Genomic DNA, 17,395 nt, shown 5'->3' with positions numbered 1-17,395 from the left:
TATGGGGTCTCTATGGGTCTCTATGGGTCCCTATGGGATCCCTATGGGGTCCCTATGGTCTATGGGGTCTCTATGGGCCCCTTATGGGATCCCTATGGGGTCCCTATGGGTCTCTATGGGATCTCTATGGGATCTCTATGGGGTCTCTATGGGTCTCTATGGGGTCCCTATGTTTCCCTATGGGGTCTTTATGGGGTCTCTGTGCTCTATGGGGTCCCTATGTATTCTCTATGGGGTCTCTGTGCTCTATGGGGTCTCTATGGGGTCCCTATATATTCCCTATGGGATCCCATATATTCCCCTATATCCCCTATAGCCCAAGGTGACGTGGATCTTCTATGGGGTCTCTATGGGTCTCAATGGGTTCCTATGGATTCCTATGGGTCCCTATGGGATCTCTATGGGGTCTTTATGGTCTATGGGGTCCCTATGGGTCTCTATGGGGTCTCTGTGGGGTCTCTATGTTCTATGGGGTCCCTATGTTTCCCTATGGGGTCTCTATGGGTCTGTATGGTCTATGGGGTCTCTATGGGGTCTCTATGGGGTCTCTATGGGGTCTCTATGGGGTCTCTATGTTTTATGGGTCTCTATGGGGTCTCTATGGGTCTCTATGGGGTCCCTATGGGTCCCTATGTTTCCCTATGGGGTCTCTAAGGGTCTATATGGTCTATGGGGTCTCTATGGGGTCTCTATGGTCTATGGGGTCTCTATGGGGTCTCTGTGGGGTCTCTATGGTCTATGGGGTCTCTATGGGGTCCCTATGGGGTCTCTATGGGGTCTCTGTGGGGTCCCTATGGGTCTCTATGGGGTCTCTATGGGGTCTCTATGGTCTATGGGGTCCCTATGTGTCTCTATGGGTCCCTATGGGTCTCTATGGGGTCTCTATGGTCTATGGGGTCTCTATGTATTCCCTATCGGGTCTCTATGGGGTCTCTATGGTCTATGGCTCTCTATGGGGTCTCTATGGACTCTCTATGGGGTCCCTATGGGTCTCTATGGGGTCTCTATGGTCTATGGGGTCCCTATGGGGTTTCAATGGCTCTCTGTGGGGTCCCTATGGGTCCCTATGGGGTCTCTATGGGTCTCTATGGTCTATGGGGTCTCTATGGGTCCCTATGGGTCCCTATGGGTCTCTATGGGGTCTCTATGGTCTATGGGGTCCCTATGTGTCTCTATGGGTCCCTATGGGTCTCTATGGGGTCTCTATGGTCTATGGGGTCTCTATGTATTCCCTATCGGGTCTCTATGGGGTCTCTATGGTCTATGGCTCTCTATGGGGTCTCTATGGACTCTCTATGGGGTCCCTATGGGTCTCTATGGGGTCTCTATGGTCTATGGGGTCCCTATGGGGTTTCAATGGCTCTCTGTGGGGTCCCTATGGGTCCCTATGGGGTCTCTATGGGTCTCTATGGTCTATGGGGTCTCTATGGGTCCCTATGGGTCCCTATGGGTCTCTATGGGTCTCTATGGTCTATGGGGTCTCTATGGGTCCCTATGGGTCCCTATGGGTCTCTATGGGGTCTCTATGGTCTATGGGGTTTCTATAGGGTCTCTATGGGTCTCTATGGGTCCCTATGGCTCCCTATATGTTCCCTATGGGGTCTCTATGGGGTCCCTATGGGGTCCCTGTGGGTCTCTATGGGTCTCTATGGGTCCCTATGGGTCTCTGCTTCCTTATGGGTCCCTATGGGATCTCTATGGGGTCTCTATGGGTCTCTGTGGGTCCCTATGGGGCAATTATAGGTCCCTATGTGTCTCTATGGGTCTCAATGATCTATGGGGTCTCTATGGGTCCCTATGGGTCTCTATGGGGTCTCTATGGGGTCTCTATGGTCTATGGGGTCCCTATGGGTCTCTATGGGTCCCTATGGGTCTCTATGGGGTCTCAATGGTCTATGGGGTCTCTATGTATTCCCTATCGGGTCTCTATGGGGTCTCTATGGTCTATGGGTCTCTATGGGTCTCTATGTGTCTCTATGTGGTCTCTATGGTCTATGGGGTCTCTATGGGGTCCCTATGGGTCTCTATGGGGTCCCTATGGGTCTCTATGGGGTCTCTATGGTCTATGGGGTCTCTATGGGGTCTCTATGGACTCTCTATGGGGTCCCTATGGGTCTCTATGGGGTCTCTATGGTCTATGGGGTCTCTATGGGGTCTCTATAGGGTCTCTATGGGGTCTCTATGGGTCCCTATGGGTCTCTATAGGTCCCTATGGGTCTCTATGGGGTCTCTATGGGTCCCTATGTATTCTCTATAGGGTCTCTGTGGGCTCTCTGTGCTCTATGGGGTCTCTATGGGGTCCCTATATATTCCCTATGGGATCCCCTATATATTGCCCTATATCCCCTATAGCCCAAGGTGACGTGGCTGAAGAACCGCGTTGAGATCGGGACGGACCCCAAGTTCCTGAGCCGCGTTGGGATGGGGGTCCTGACCCTATTGATCCGACGGCCGGGACCCTTCGACGGGGGAACCTACGGCTGTAGGGCCGTCAACGAGATGGGGGAGGCCACCACCGAGTGCCGCCTGGACGTCAGGGGTATATGGGATCCTATAGGGTCTTATGGGGTCTTATAGGGTCTTAAGGGGTCCTATAGGGTCTTATGGGGTCTTATAGGGTCTTAAGGGGTCCTATAGGGTCTTATGGGGTCTTATAGGGTCTTAAGGGGTCCTATAGGGTCTTATGGGGTCTTATAGGGTCTTAAGGGGTCCTATAGGGTCTTATGGGGTCTTATAGGGTCTTAAGGGGTCCTATAGGGTCTTATGGGGTCTTATAGGGTCTTAAGGGGTCCTATAGGGTCTTATGGGGTCTTATAGGGTCTTAAGGGGTCCTATAGGGTCTTATGGGGTCTTATAGGGTCTTAAGGGGTCCTATAGGGTCTTATGGGGTCTTATAGGGTCTTATGGGGTCCTATAGGGGGATATGGGGTCTTATGGGGTCTTATGGGGTCCTATAGGGGTTTATGGGGTCTTAAGGGGTCCTATAGGGGGATATGGGGTCTTATGGGGTCTTAAGGGGTCCTATAGGGGGATATGGGATCCTATAGGGTTATATGGGGTCCTATAGGGGGATATGGGGTCCTATAGGGGGATATGGGGTCTTATAGGGTCTTAAGGGGTCAATATGGGGGGATATGGGGTTATATGAGGTGGTTATGGGGTTGTATAGGGGGATATGGGGGGATATGGGGTTCTATGGAGTCTTATGGGGGTTTTATGGGGTCTTATAGGGTCTTATGGGGTCTTATGGGGTCCTATAGGATCTTAAGGGGTCATATAGGATCTTATGGGGTTCTATGGGGGCTTATGGGGTTCTATGGGGGGATATGGGGGAGTAAGGGGGAGATATGGGGGCCTATAGGATCTTATGGGATGGTTATAGTGTTATATGGGGTCTTATGGGGTTTTATGGGGTGGTTATAGGGTCATATAGGGTTATATGGGGTGGTTATGGGGAGATATGGGGTTATGGGGTTTTGTAGGGTCCTATAGGGTTATATGGGGGAACCTACGGCTGTAGGGCCGTCAACGAGATGGGGGAGGCCACCACGGAGTGCCGCCTGGACGTCAGGGGTCTGTATGGGATCCTATAGGGTCTTATAGGGTTATATGGGATCTTATAGGGTCATATAGGGTTATATGGGGTTATATGGGGGGATATGGGGAGATATAGGGGGGATATGGGGTTATATGGGGGAACCTACGGCTGTAGGGCCGTCAACGAGATGGGGGAGGCCACCACCGAGTGCCGCCTGGACGTCAGGGGTATATGGGGTCTTATAGGGTCCTATAGGGGGGATATGGGGTTATATGGGGTGGTTATAGGGTTATGGGGTTTTTTAGGGCCCTATAGGGTTATATGGGGTTATATGGGGTTATATGGGGGGATATGGGGATATAGGGGGGATATGAGATGGATATGGGGGGATATGGGGTGGTTATGGGGTTATATAGGGTCTTATGGGGTGGTTATAGGGTTATATAGGGTTATATGGGGTGGGTATGGGGTTATATAGGGTTATATGGGGTGGGTATGGGGTTATATGGGGTTATATGGGGGGATATGGGAATATAGGGGGGATATGAGGTGGATATGGGGGGATATGGGGTGGTTATAGGGTTATATAGGGTTATATAGGGTAGATATGGGCTTATATGGGGGGATATGGGGATATAGGGGGGATATGGGGTGGATATGGGGTGATATGGGGTGGTTATGGGGTTATATAGGGAGATATGGGGTGGTTATGGGGTTCTATGGGGTATGGGATGGGTATGGGGTCATATGGGGTGGATATGGGGTGGTTATAGGGTTATATAGGGTTATATGGGGTGGATATGGGGCTATATGGGGCTATATGGGGTTATATGGGGGGATATGGGGGGGATATGGGGTTATATGGGGGAATATGGGGTTCTGTGGGGTTCTATGGGGGGATATGGGGGGATAAGATGGGATATGGGGTGGGTATGGGGTCATATGGGGTGGGTAGGGGGGGAATATAGGGTTCTATGGGGTTCTATGGGGTTCTATGGGGGGATATGGGGTCATGTGGGGTTATATGGGGTTATATGGGGTTATATGGGGTTATATGGGGTTATATGGGGTTATATGGGGTTCTATGGGGGCTATGGGGGAACCTACGGCTGTAGGGCCGTCAACGAGATGGGGGAGGCCACCACCGAGTGCCGCCTGGACGTCAGGGGTCTGTATATAGGGTCTTATGGGGTTATATAGGGTCTTATGGGGTCAGATATGGGGTTATGGGGTGGATATAGGGTTATGGGATTGGTATGGGGTTATATGGGGGAGATATGGGGGGTACAGGGTTATATGGGATGGGTAGAGGGGGATATGGGGTGTTATGGGCTTATGTGGGGTAATAGGGTGGATATAGGGTCAAGGTTATAGGGTGGATATGGGGTGATATGGGGGATATGGGGTATGGGGGTTATGGGGTTAAATGGGGATAGATGGGGTTAGATGAGGTATGGGGAGGGTAGGAGGTCATATGGGGTGGATATGGGGTGGATATGGGGTGGGTATGGGGTCATATGGGGTGGTTATAGGGTTATATGGGGTTCTATGGGAGGATATGAGGTGGATATTGGGGTTCTATAGGGGGATATGGGGTTATATGGGGGGATATTGGGGGGCTATGGGGGGATATAGGGTTATATGGGGTCATTATAGGGTTATGGGGTTTTATAGGGTTATATGGGGTTATACGGGGGGACCTACGGCTGTAGGGCCGTCAACGAGATGGGGGAGGCCACCACCGAGTGCCGCCTGGACGTCAGGGGTATATGGGGTTATATGGGATCCTATAGGGTTATATAGGGTTATATGGGGTTATATGGGGCCCTATAGGGTTATATGGGGTTATATGGGGGGATATGAGGGGATATAGGGGGGCTATGGGGGAACCTACGGCTGTAGGGCCGTCAACGAGATGGGGGAGGCCACCACCGAGTGCCGCCTGGACGTCAGGGGTATATGGGATCCTATAGGGTTATATGGGGTTTTATAGGGTTATATAGGGTCGTATAGGGGGATATGGGGTTATATGGGGTCTTAAGGGCTCCTATAGGGGGATATGGGATCTTATAGGGTCTTATAGGGGGATATGGGATCTTATAGGGTCCTATAGGGGGATATGGGATCTTATAGGGTCTTATGGGGTCTTATGGGGTTCTATGGGGTTCTATGGGGGGATATAGGGTTATATGGGGGGATATGAGGGGATATAGGGGGGCTATGGGGGAACCTACGGCTGTAGGGCCGTCAATGAGATGGGGGAGGCCACCACCGAGTGCCGCCTGGACGTCAGGGGTCTGTATATGGGATCCTATAGGGTTATATGGGATCTTATAGGGTCCTATAGGGTTATATAGGGGAAATATGGGGAGATATGGGGTCTTATAGGGTCTTATGGGGTCTTATAGGGTCTTAAGGGGTCCTATAGGGTCTTAAGGGGTCCTATAGGGTCTTATGGGGTCTTATAGGGTCTTAAGGGGTCCTATAGGGTCTTATGGGGTCTTATAGGGTCTTAAGGGGTCAATATGGGGGGATATGAGGTTATATGGGGTGGATATGGGGTCTTATGGGGTCATATAGGGTCTTATGGGGTGGTTATGGGGGGATATGGGGGAGTAAGGGGGAGATATGGGGGGATATAGGGTGGGTATGGGGTCGTATGGGGTGGTTATGGGGTCGTATGGGGTGGTTATGGGGTCTTATGGGGTCCTATAGGGTTATATGGGGTGGATATGGGGTCTTATGGGGTCATATAGGGTCTTATGGGGGGATATGGGGGAGTAAGGGGGAGATATGGGGGGATATAGGGTGGTTATGGGGTCGTATGGGGTGGTTATGGGGTCTTATGGGGTTCTATGGGGGGATATGGGGTCCTATAGGGTCTTAAGGGGTCATATAGGATCTTATGGGGTTCTATGGGGGCTTATGGGGTTCTATGGGGGGATATGAGGGAGTAAGGGGGAGATATGAGGGCCTATAGGGTCTTATGGGGTGGTTATAGTGTTATATGGGGTCTTATGGGGTTTTATGGGGTGGTTTTAGGGTTATATAGGGTTCTATGGGGTCCTATGGGGTCTTATAGGGTCTTATAGGGTAGATATGGGCAGATATGAGGTCATATGAGGTGGTTATGGGGTTGTATAGGGGGTATGGGGGGATATGGGGAGATATGGGGTCTTATAGGGTCTTATGGGGTCTTATGGGGTCCTATAGGGTCTTAAGGGGTCATATGGGATCTTATGGGGTTCTATGGGGGCTTATGGGGTTCTATGGGGGGATATGGGGTCCTATAGGGTCTTAAGGGGTCATATGGGATCTTATGGGGTTCTATGGGGGCTTATGGGGTTCTATGGGGGGATATGAGGGAGTAAGGGGGAGATATGGGGGGATATAGGGTGGGTATGGGGTTATATGGGGTGGTTATAGGGTTATGGGGTTTTATAGGGTTATATGGGGTCCTATAGGGTTATATGGGGTGGTTATGGGGGGATATGGGGTGGGTATGGGGTTATATGGGGGATATGGGGGGTATAAGGGGGAATGGGGGGGATATGGGGTTCTATGGGGTGGATATGGGGTTATATGGGGGATATGGGGCCTATAGGGTCTTATGGGGTGGTTATAGGGTTCTATGGGGTGGATATAGGGTCTTATGGGGTTCTATGGGGGGATATGGGGTCTTATAGGGTCTTTTGGGGTAGTTATGGGGGGATATGGGGTAGATATGGGGTTATATTGGGTAGATATGGGGTTATAAGGGGGGATATGGGGTCTTATGGGGTGGTTATGGGGTTATATAGGGGGGATATGGGGGGATATGGGAGGATATGGGGTTCTATGGGGTCTTATGGGGTCTTATAGGGTCTTATGGGGTCTTATGGGGTCCTATAGGGTTATATGGGGTGGATATGGGGTCTTATGGGGTCATATAGGGTCTTATGGGGTGGTTATGGGGGGATATGGGGGAGTAAGGGGGAGATATGGGGGGATATAGGGTGGGTATGGGGTTATATGGGGTGGTTATAGGGTTATGGGGTTTTATAGGGTTATATGGGGTTATATGGGGTCTCTATGGGGTATTAATGGGGTCTCTATGGGGTCTCTATGGGGTCTCTATGGGGTCTCTATGGGGTCTCTATGGGGTCTCTATGGGATTTTAATGGGGTCTCTATGGGGTCTCTATGGGGTCTCTATAGGGTCTCTATGGGGTCTCTATGGGGTCTCTATGGGGTCTCTATGGGGTATTAATGGGGTCTCTATGGGGTTTTAATGGGGTCTCTATGGGGTCTCTATGGGGTCTCTATGGGGTCTCTATGGGGTCTCTATGGGGTTTTAATGGGGTCTCTATGGGGTTTTAATGGGGTCTCTATGGGGTCTCTATGGGGTCTCTATGGGGTCTCTATGGGGTTTTAATGGGGTCTCTATGGGGTATTAATGGGGTCTCTATGGGGTTTTAATGGGGTCTCTATGGGGTTTTAATGGGGTCTCTATGGGGTCTCTATGGGGTATTAATGGGGTTCTCTATGGGGTTTTAATGGGGTCTCTATGGGGTCTCTATGGGGTCTCTATGGGGTTTTAATGGGGTCTCTATGGGGTTTTAATGGGGTCTCTATGGGGTATTAATGGGGTCTCTATGGGGTCTCTATGGGGTCTCTATGGGGTTTTAATGGGGTCTCTATGGGGTCTCTATGGGGTATTAATGGGGTCTCTATGGGGTATTAATGGGGTATTAATGGGGTCTCTATGGGGTTTTAATGGGGTCTCTATGGGGTTTTAATGGGGTCTCTATGGGGTCTCTATGGGGTTTTAATGGGGTCTCTATGGGGTCTCTATGGGGTTTTAATGGGGTCTCTATGGGGTTTCTATGGGGTCTCTATGGGGTTTTAATGGGGTCTCTATGGGGTTTTAATGGGGTCTCTATGGGGTATTAATGGGGTCTCTATGGGGTCTCTATGGGGTTTTAATGGGGTCTCTATGGGGTATTAATGGGGTCTCTATGGGGTCTCTATGGGGTTTTAATGGGGTCTCTATGGGGTTATAGGGTCTCTATGGGGTCTCTATGGGGTTTTAATGGGGTCTCTATGGTGTATTAATGGGGTCTCTATGGGGTTTTAATGGGGTCTCTATGGGGTTTTATTGGGGTCTCTATGGGGTATTAATGGGGTCTCTATGGGGTTTTAATGGGGTCTCTATGGGGTATTAATGGGGTCTCTATGGGGTCTCTATGGGGTATTAATGGGGTCTCTATGGGGTTTTAATGGGGTCTCTATGGGGTCTCTATGGGGTCTCTATGGGGTTTTAATGGGGTCTCTATGGGGTTTTAATGGGGTCTCTATGGGGTCTCTATGGGGTTTTAATGGGGTCTCTATGGGGTCTCTATGGGGTCTCTATGGGGTTTTAATGGGGTCTCTATGGGGTCTCTATGGGGTCTCTATGGGGTTTTAATGGGGTCTCTATGGGGTCTCTATGGGGTTTTAATGGGGTCTCTATGGGGTCTCTATGGGGTTTTAATGGGGTCTCTATGGGGTTTTAATGGGGTCTCTATGGGGTCTCTATGGGGTTTTAATGGGGTCTCTATGGGGTTTCTATGGGGTCTCTATGGGGTTTTAATGGGGTCTCTATGGGGTTTTAATGGGGTCTCTATGGGGTTTTAATGGGGTCTCTATGGGGTATTAATGGGATCTCTATGGGGTATTAATGGGGTCTCTATGGGGTTTTAATGGGGTCTCTATGGGGTATTAATGGGGTCTCTATGGGGTATTAATGGGGTCCCTATGGGGTATTAATGGGGTCTCTATGGGGTATTAATGGGATCTCTATGGGGTTTTAATGGGGTCTCTATGGGGTCTCTATGGGGTCTCTATGGGGTTTTAATGGGGTTTTAATGGGGTCTCTATGGGGTCTCTATGGGGTTTTAATGGGGTCTCTATGGGGTATTAATGGGGTCTCTATGGGGTTTTAATGGGGTCTCTATGGGGTTTTAATGGGGTCTCTATGGGGTTTTAATGGGGTCTCTATGGGGTCTCTATGGGGTTTTAATGGGGTCTCTATGGGGTCTCTATGGGGTTTCTATGGGGTCTCTATGGGGTTTTAATGGGGTCTCTATGGGGTATTAATGGGGTCTCTATGGGGTCCCTATGGGGTTTCTATGGGGTCTCTATGGGGTTTTAATGGGGTCTCTATGGGGTTTTAATGGGTCTCTATGGGGTCTCTATGGGGTCTCTATGGGGTCTCTATGGGGTCTCTATGGGGTATTAATGGGGTCTCTATGGGGTATTAATGGGGTCTCTATGGGGTTTTAATGGGGTCTCTATGGGGTATTAATGGGGTCTCTATGGGGTCTCTATGGGGTCTCTATGGGGTTTTAATGGGGTCTCTATGGGGTCTCTATGGGGTCTCTATGGGGTCTCTATGGGGTCTCTATGGGGTTTTAATGGGGTCTCTATGGGGTCTCTATGGGGTCTCTATGGGGTCTCTATGGGGTCTCTATGGGGTTTTAATGGGGTCTCTATGGGGTCTCTATGGGGTCTCTATGGGGTCTCTATGGGGTCTCTATGGGGTTTTAATGGGGTCTCTATGGGGTTTTAATGGGGTCTCTATGGGGTCTCTATGGGGTATTAATGGGGTCCCTATGGGGTATTAATGGGGTCTCTATGGGGTTTTAATGGGGTCTCTATGGGGTTTTAATGGGGTCTCTATGGGGTCTCTATGGGGTCTCTATGGGGTCTCTATGGGGTCTCTATGGGGTTTTAATGGGGTCTCTATGGGGTCTCTATGGGGTATTAATGGGGTCCCTATGTGGTCTCTATGGGGTCTCTATGGGGTCTCTATGGGGTTTTAATGGGGTCTCTATGGGGTCTCTATGGGGTCTCTATGGGGTTTTAATGGGGTCTCTATGGGGTCTCTATGGGGTCTCTATGGGGTTTTAATGGGGTCTCTATGGGGTCTCTATGGGGTCTCTATGGGGTATTAATGGGGTCTCTATGGGGTTTTAATGGGGTCTCTATGGGGTCTCTATGGGGTCTCTATGGGGTATTAATGGGGTCTCTATGGGGTCTCTATGGGGTCTCTATGGGGTTTTAATGGGGTCTCTATGGGGTTTTAATGGGGTCTCTATGGGGTCTCTATGGGGTATTAATGGGGTCTCTATGAGGTTTTAATGGGGTCTCTATGGGGTCTCTATGGGGTTTTAATGGGGTCTCTATGGGGTCTCTATGGGGTTTTAATGGGGTCTCTATGGGGTATTAATGGGGTCTCTATGGGGTTTTAATGGGGTCTCTATGGGGTTTTAATGGGGTCTCTATGGGGTCTCTATGGGGTTTTAATGGGGTCTCTATGGGGTATTAATGGGGTCTCTATGGGGTTTTAATGGGGTCTCTATGGGGTCTCTATGGGGTTTTAATGGGGTCTCTATGGGGTCTCTATGGGGTTTTAATGGGGTCTCTATGGGGTATTAATGGGGTCTCTATGGGGTTTTAATGGGGTCTCTATGGGGTTTTAATGGGGTCTCTATGGGGTCTCTATGGGGTTTTAATGGGGTCTCTATGGGGTCTCTATGGGGTTTTAATGGGGTCTCTATGGGGTCTCTATGGGGTCTCTATGGGGTTTTAATGGGGTCTCTATGGGGTTTTAATGGGGTCTCTATGGGGTTTTAATGGGGTCTCTATGGGGTTTTAATGGGGTCTCTATGGGGTCTCTCCCTGCAGTGCCCCAATGAGGAGCTGAGCGCAGAACGGGGCGGCCGTTTGGGGTGAGATTTGGGGGCAAATTTGGGGTTTTTGGGGGCTTTTTGGGGTCAGATTTGGGATTTTTTGGGTCATATTTGGGGTTTTTGGGGTCTTTTTGGGGTCAGATTTGGGATTTTTGGGGTCTTTTTGGGGTCTTTTTTGGGGTCAGATTTGGGATTTTAGGGTCTTTTAGGGTCTGATTTGGGGTTTGAGGTTTTTTTGGGGTCATTTTGGGGTCAGATTTGGGGTTTTTGGGGTCTTTTTGGGGTCAGATTTGGGACTTTTAGGGTCTTTTTGGGGTCTTTTTGGGGTCGTTTTGGGGTCAGATTTGGGATCTTTGGGGTCATTTTGGGGTCTTTTGGGGGGTCAAATTTGGGATTTTTTGGGTCATATTTGGGATTTTAGGGTCTTTTTGGGGTCAGATTTGGGATTTTTGGGGTCATTTTGGGGTCTTTTTGGGGTCAAATTTGGGATTTTTTGGGTCATATTTGGGATTTTAGGGCCTTTTTGGGGTCAGATTTGGGATTTTTGGGGTCTTTTTTGGATCACATTTGGGGTTTGGGGTTTTTTTTGGGGTCTTTTTGGGTTTTTTTGGGGTCTTTTTTGGGATTTTTAGGGTCTTTTAGGGTCTTTTTGGGGTCAAACTTGGGATTTTTGGGGTCACTTTGGGGTTTTTAGGGTCTTTTTGGGGTCAAATTTGGGATTTTTGAGGTCACATTTGGGGTTTGGGGTCACACTTGGGGTCTTTTTGGGTCTGATTTGGGATTTTTGGGGTCTTTTTGGGGTCAAACTTGGGATTTTTTGGGTCTTTTGGGGTCAGATTTGGGATTTTTGGGGTCTTTTTGGGGTCAGATTTGGGATTTTAGAGTCTTTTTGGGTCTGATTTGGGGTTTGAGGTTTTTTTGGGGTCTTTTTGGGGTCAGATTTGGGACTTTTAGGGTCTTTTTGGGGTCAGATTTGGGATTTTTGGGTTCAAATTTGGGGTTTTTGGGTCTTTTTGGGGTCAGATTTGGGATTTTTGTGGTCGTTTTGGGGTCAGATTTGGGATTTTTGTGGTCGTTTTGGGGTCAGATTTGGGATTTTTGGGGTCTTTTTGGGGTCTTTTTGGGATTTTTGGGGTCATTTTTGGGTCTTTTTGAGGGTCAAATTTGGGTTTTTTTGGGTCATATTTGGGATTTTAGGGTCGTTTTGGGGTCAGATTTGGGATTTTTGGGGTCTTTTTGGGGTCAAATTTGGGATTTTTTGGGTCATATTTGGGGTTTTTGGGATCTTTTTGGGGTCACATTTGGGGTTTTAGGGTCTTTTTTGGGTCAGATTTGGGATTTTAGGGTCTTTTTGGGGTCTTTTTGGTGTCTTTTTGGGGTCAGATTTGGGATTTTTGGGGTGAGATATGGGGTTTTGGGGTCTTTTTGGGGTCTTTTTGGGTCAAACTTGGGATTTTTGGGGTCTTTTGGGGGTCAGATTTGGGATTTTAGGGTCTTTTTGGGGTCAGATTTGCGGTTTTTGGGGTCTTTTGGGGTCAGATTTGGGGTCTGATATGGGATTTTTAGGGTCTTTTATGGTCAGATTTGGGATTTTTGGGTTCACATTTGGGGTCTTTTTGGGGTCACATTTGGGGTTTTTGGGTCTTTTTGGGGTCAGATTTGGGATTTTTGGGGTCTTTTTGGGGTCTTTTTGGGATTTTTGGGGTCATTTTTGGGTCTTTTTGAGGGTCAAATTTGGGTTTTTTTGGGTCATATTTGGGATTTTAGGGTCGTTTTGGGGTCAGATTTGGGATTTTTGGGGTCTTTTTGGGGTCAAATTTGGGATTTTTTGGGTCATATTTGGGGTTTTTGGTTCTTTTTGGGCTCACATTTGGGATTTTACTCTTTTTTGGGGTTTTTTTTGGATCAGATTTGGGGTTTGGGGTTTTTTTGGGGGTCATTTTGGGGTCTCTGGGGTCACATTTGGGATTTTTTGGGGTCTTTTTGGGGTCTTTTTGGGGTCAGATTTAGGATTTTTGGGGTCAAATTTGGGATTTTTGGGGTCTTTTTGGGGTCAAATTTGGGATTTTTTGGGGTCATATTTGAGATTTTAGGGTCTTTTAGGTCTTTTTGGGGTCAGATTTGGGATTTTTGGGGTCAGATTTGGGATTTTTTGTGTCTTTTTGGGCTGAAATTGTGGGATTTTGGGGTCCTTTTTTGGCTGAAATTGTGGCATTTTGGGGTCCATTTTTGGGCTGAAATTGGGGGATTTCAGGGTCCATATTTGGGCTGAAATTGGGGATTTCTGTGCTCTTTTTTGGGTTGAAATTGGGGGATTTTGGGCTCCATTTTTGGGCTGAAATTGAGGGATTTTAGGGTCCATTTTTGGGCTGAAATTGAGGCATTTTGGGGTCCATTTTTGGGCTTAAATTGTGGCTTTTTGGGTCCATTTTCGGGCTGAAATTGAGGCATTTTGGGTCCATTTTTGGGCTGAAATTGGGGGATTTTAGGGTCCATTTTTGGGCTGAATTTGGGGGATTTGGGTCCATTTTTGGGCTGAAATTGAGGGATTTTGGGGTCCATTTTTGGGCTGAAATTGAGGGATTTTGGGGTCCATTTTTGGGCTGAAATTGGGGGATTTTGGGTCCATATTTGGGCTGAAATTGGGGATTTCTGTGCTCTTTTTTGGGCTGAAATTGGGGCATTTTGGGGTCCATTTTGGGGCTGAAATTGAGGGATTTTGGGGTCCATTTTTGGGTTGAAATTGTGGCATTTTGGGGTCCATTTTTGGGCTGAAATCAGGGTGTTTTGGGGTCCATTTTTGGGCTGAAATTGAGGGATTTTAGGGCCCATTTTTGGGCTGAAATTGTGGAATTTTGCGGTCCATTTTTGGGTTGAAATTGGGGGATTTTAGGGTCCTTTTTTGGGCTGAAATTGTTGGATTTTAGGGTCCATTTTGGGGCTGAAATTGTGGGGATTTTAGGATCCATTTTTGGGCTGAAATTGGGGGATTTTAGGGTCCATTTTTGGGCTGAAATTGGGGGATTTTAGGGTCCATTTTTGGGCTGAAATTGAGGGATTTTAGGGTCCATTTTTGGGCTGAAATTGTGGCATTTCGGGGTCCATTTTTGGGCTGAAATTGAGGGATTTTGGGTCCATTTTTGGGCTGAAATTGTGGCATTTTGGGGTCCATTTTTGGGCTGAAATTGAGGGATTTTAGGGTCCATTTTTGGGCTGAAATTGGGGGATTTTGGGTCCATTTTTGGGCTGAAATTGTGGCATTTTGGGGTCCATTTTTGGGCTGAAATTGAGGGATTTTTGGCTCCATTTTTGGGCTGAAATTGAGGGATTTTAGGGTCCATTTTTGGGCTGAAATTGGGGGATTTTGGGGATCCTTTTTTGGGCTGAAATTGTCGGATTTTGGGGTCCATTTTTGGGCTGAAATTGAGGGATTTTGGGGTCCATATTTGGGCTGAAATTGGGGGATTTCTGTGCTCTTTTTTGGGCTGAAATTGGGGGATTTTGGGGTCCATTTTTGGGCTGAAATCAGGGTGTTTTGGGGTCCATTTTTGGGCTGAAATTGAGGCATTTTGGGGTCCATTTTTGGGCTGAAAATGGTGGATTTTGGGGTCCATTTTTGGGCTGAAATTGGGGGATTTTAGGGTCCATTTTTGGGCTGAAATTGTGGCTTTTTGGGTCCATTTTTGGGCTGAAATTGTTGGATTTTAGGGTCCATTTTTGGGCTGAAATTGGGGAATTTTAGGGTCCATTTTTGGGCTGAAATTGAGGCATTTTTGGCTCCATTTTTGGGCTGAAATTGGGGGATTTTGGGCTCCATTTTTGGGCTGAAATCAGTCGATTTTGGGGCTCTTTATTTCCCACAGGTGTTGCAGCGCCGCCCTCAGAGCCAATAAACCAATAAACGCTGTGTGTCCATATGTCTGCCTCCGTCCGTCTGTCCAGCGCCGTGGGGCTGCCCCATAAGTGCCCACCCAGCCCCATAAGTGTCCACCCAGCCCCATAAGTGCCCCCCCCAGACCCAAAAGTGACCCCCCAGCCCCACAGCTGCCCCATATGTGCCACCCCAGCCCCATAAGTGAAACTCCAGCCCCATAAGTGACCCCCCCCAGCCCCATAAGTGATCTCCCAGCCCCATAAGTGCCCCCCTAGCCCCACAGCTGCCCCATAAGTGAAACGCCAGCCCCATAAGTGACCCCCCAGCCCCATAAGTGTCCACCCAGCCCCATAAGTGACACCCCCAGCCCCAAAAGTGACACCCCCAGCCCCATAAGTGCCCCCCCCAGCCCCATAAGTGAACCTCTCAGCCCCATAAGTGCCCCCCCAGCCCCATAAGTGCCCCCCCAGCCCCATAAGTGATCTCCCAGCCCCATAAGTGCCCCCCCAGCCCCATAAGTGACTCCCTCAGCCCCATAACTGCCCCCCAGCCCAACATCTGCCCCATAAGTGAACCTCCAGCCCCATAAGTACCCCCCCAGCCCCATAAGTGCCCCCCAGCCCCATAAGTGCCCACCCAGCCCCATAAGTGACCCCCCAGCCCCATAAGTGAAACCCCATATACCCCCCCTGCCCCATAGACCCCCAACTCCCAAGCCCCACATCTGCCCCCCAGCCCCATAAGTGAACCCCAATATACCCCCCGTGCCCCATAGACCCCCAACTCCCCCAGCCCCACATCTGCCCCCCCAGCCCCATGTGACCCCCCAGCCCCATAAGTGCCCCCGTAGCCCCACAGCTGCCCCATAAGTGAACCGCCAGCCCCATAAGTGACCCCCCCAGCCCCATAAGTGTCCACCCAGCCCCATAAGTGACACCCCCAGCCCCATAAGTGACCCCCCCAGCCCCAATAAGTGACCCCCCAGCCCCATAAGTGAAACTCCAGCCCCATAAGTGACCCCCCCAGCCCCATAAGTGACCCCCAGCCCCATAAGTGAAACTCCAGCCCCATAAGTGACCCCCCCAGCCCCATAAGTGAAACTCCAGCCCCATAAGTGCCCCCTCCAGCCCCATAAGTGACCCCCCAGCCCCATAAGTGAAACTCCAGCCCCATAAGTGACCCCCCCAGCCCCATAAGTGAAACTCCAGCCCCATAAGTGACCCCCCCAGCCCCATAAGTGACCCCCCCCCAGCCCCATAAGTGTCCACCCAGCCCCATAAGTGACCCCCAGCCCCATAAGTGACACCCCCAGCCCCAAAAGTGATACCCCAGCCCCATAAGTGACCCCCAGCCCCATAAATGCCCCCCACAGCCCCACAGCTGCCCCATAAGTGACCCCCCAGCCCCATAAGTGTCCACCCAGCCCCATGAGTGACACCCCCAGCCCCATAAGTGAAACTCAAGCCCCATAAGTGAAACTCCAGCCCCATAAGTGGCCCCCCCAGCCTCAAAAGTGATACCCCAGCCCCATAAGTGCCCCCCTAGCCCCACAGCTGCCCCATAAGAGAACCGCCAGCCCCATAAGTGACCCCCCCCAGCCCCATAAGTGACCCCCCAGCCCCATAAGTGCCCACCCAGCCCCATAAGAAGTGCACCCCCAGCCCCACAGCTGCCCCATAAGTGCCCCCTCCAGCCCCATAAGTGCCCCCCCAGCCCCATAAGTGACCCCCAGCCCCATAAGTGACCCCCCCCAGCCCCATAAGTGACACCCCAGCCCCATAAGTGACACCCCCAGCCCCAAAAGTGATACCCCAGCCCCATAAGTGAACCTCTCAGCCCCATAAGTGCCCCCCCAACCCCATAAGTGTCCCCCCAGCCCCATAAGTGACCCCTCCAGCCCCATAAGTGACCCCCAGCCCCATAAGTGAACCTCCAGCCCCATAAGTGAAACCCCAGCCCCACAGCTTCCCCATAAGTGAAACCCCCCAGCCCCATAAGTGCCCCCCCAGCCCCACAGCTGCCCCATAAGTGACCCCCCAGCCCCATAAGTGCCCCCTCCAGCCCCATAAGTGCCCCCCCAGCCCCACAGCTGCCCCATAAGTGCCCACCCCAGCCCCATAAGTGCCCCCCCCAGCCCCATAGACCCCATAAGTGACCCCACAGACCCCTTCATCCTTTATTGGGGCTCATTGTGGGGGTCTGTGTCGATTTCTGGGGGGGGTCCTTGGGGTCGTAGGAGCAGCAGCAGCTTCAACCACGGGGCCCAATTTGG

General features: G+C 50.2%; 1 protein-coding gene across 1 annotated transcript in view; it reads left to right on the top strand.

The window, feature by feature from the left end:
* Nucleotides 1-15,166, top strand: part of LOC107307732 (myosin-binding protein C, fast-type-like) — a 144,301-nt gene extending 129,135 nt beyond the window's left edge. The window contains exons 28-30 of the mRNA XM_085534669.1: nt 2,353-2,539; nt 11,245-11,288; nt 15,113-15,166. Of these exons, the coding sequence (XP_085390795.1) occupies nt 2,353-2,539; nt 11,245-11,255 (198 nt within the window). The 3' untranslated portion in view covers nt 11,256-11,288; nt 15,113-15,166. The remainder of the gene's footprint in view (nt 1-2,352; nt 2,540-11,244; nt 11,289-15,112) is intronic.
* Nucleotides 15,167-17,395: the final 2,229 nt, after the last annotated feature.

This window comes from Coturnix japonica, unplaced genomic scaffold (genome assembly GCF_054131305.1).
Source record: "Coturnix japonica strain WE unplaced genomic scaffold, WE-NBRP24 Scf094, whole genome shotgun sequence".
Classification (NCBI taxonomy): Eukaryota; Metazoa; Chordata; class Aves; order Galliformes; family Phasianidae; genus Coturnix; species Coturnix japonica.
This window is presented reverse-complemented; position numbering and strand designations above follow the sequence as displayed.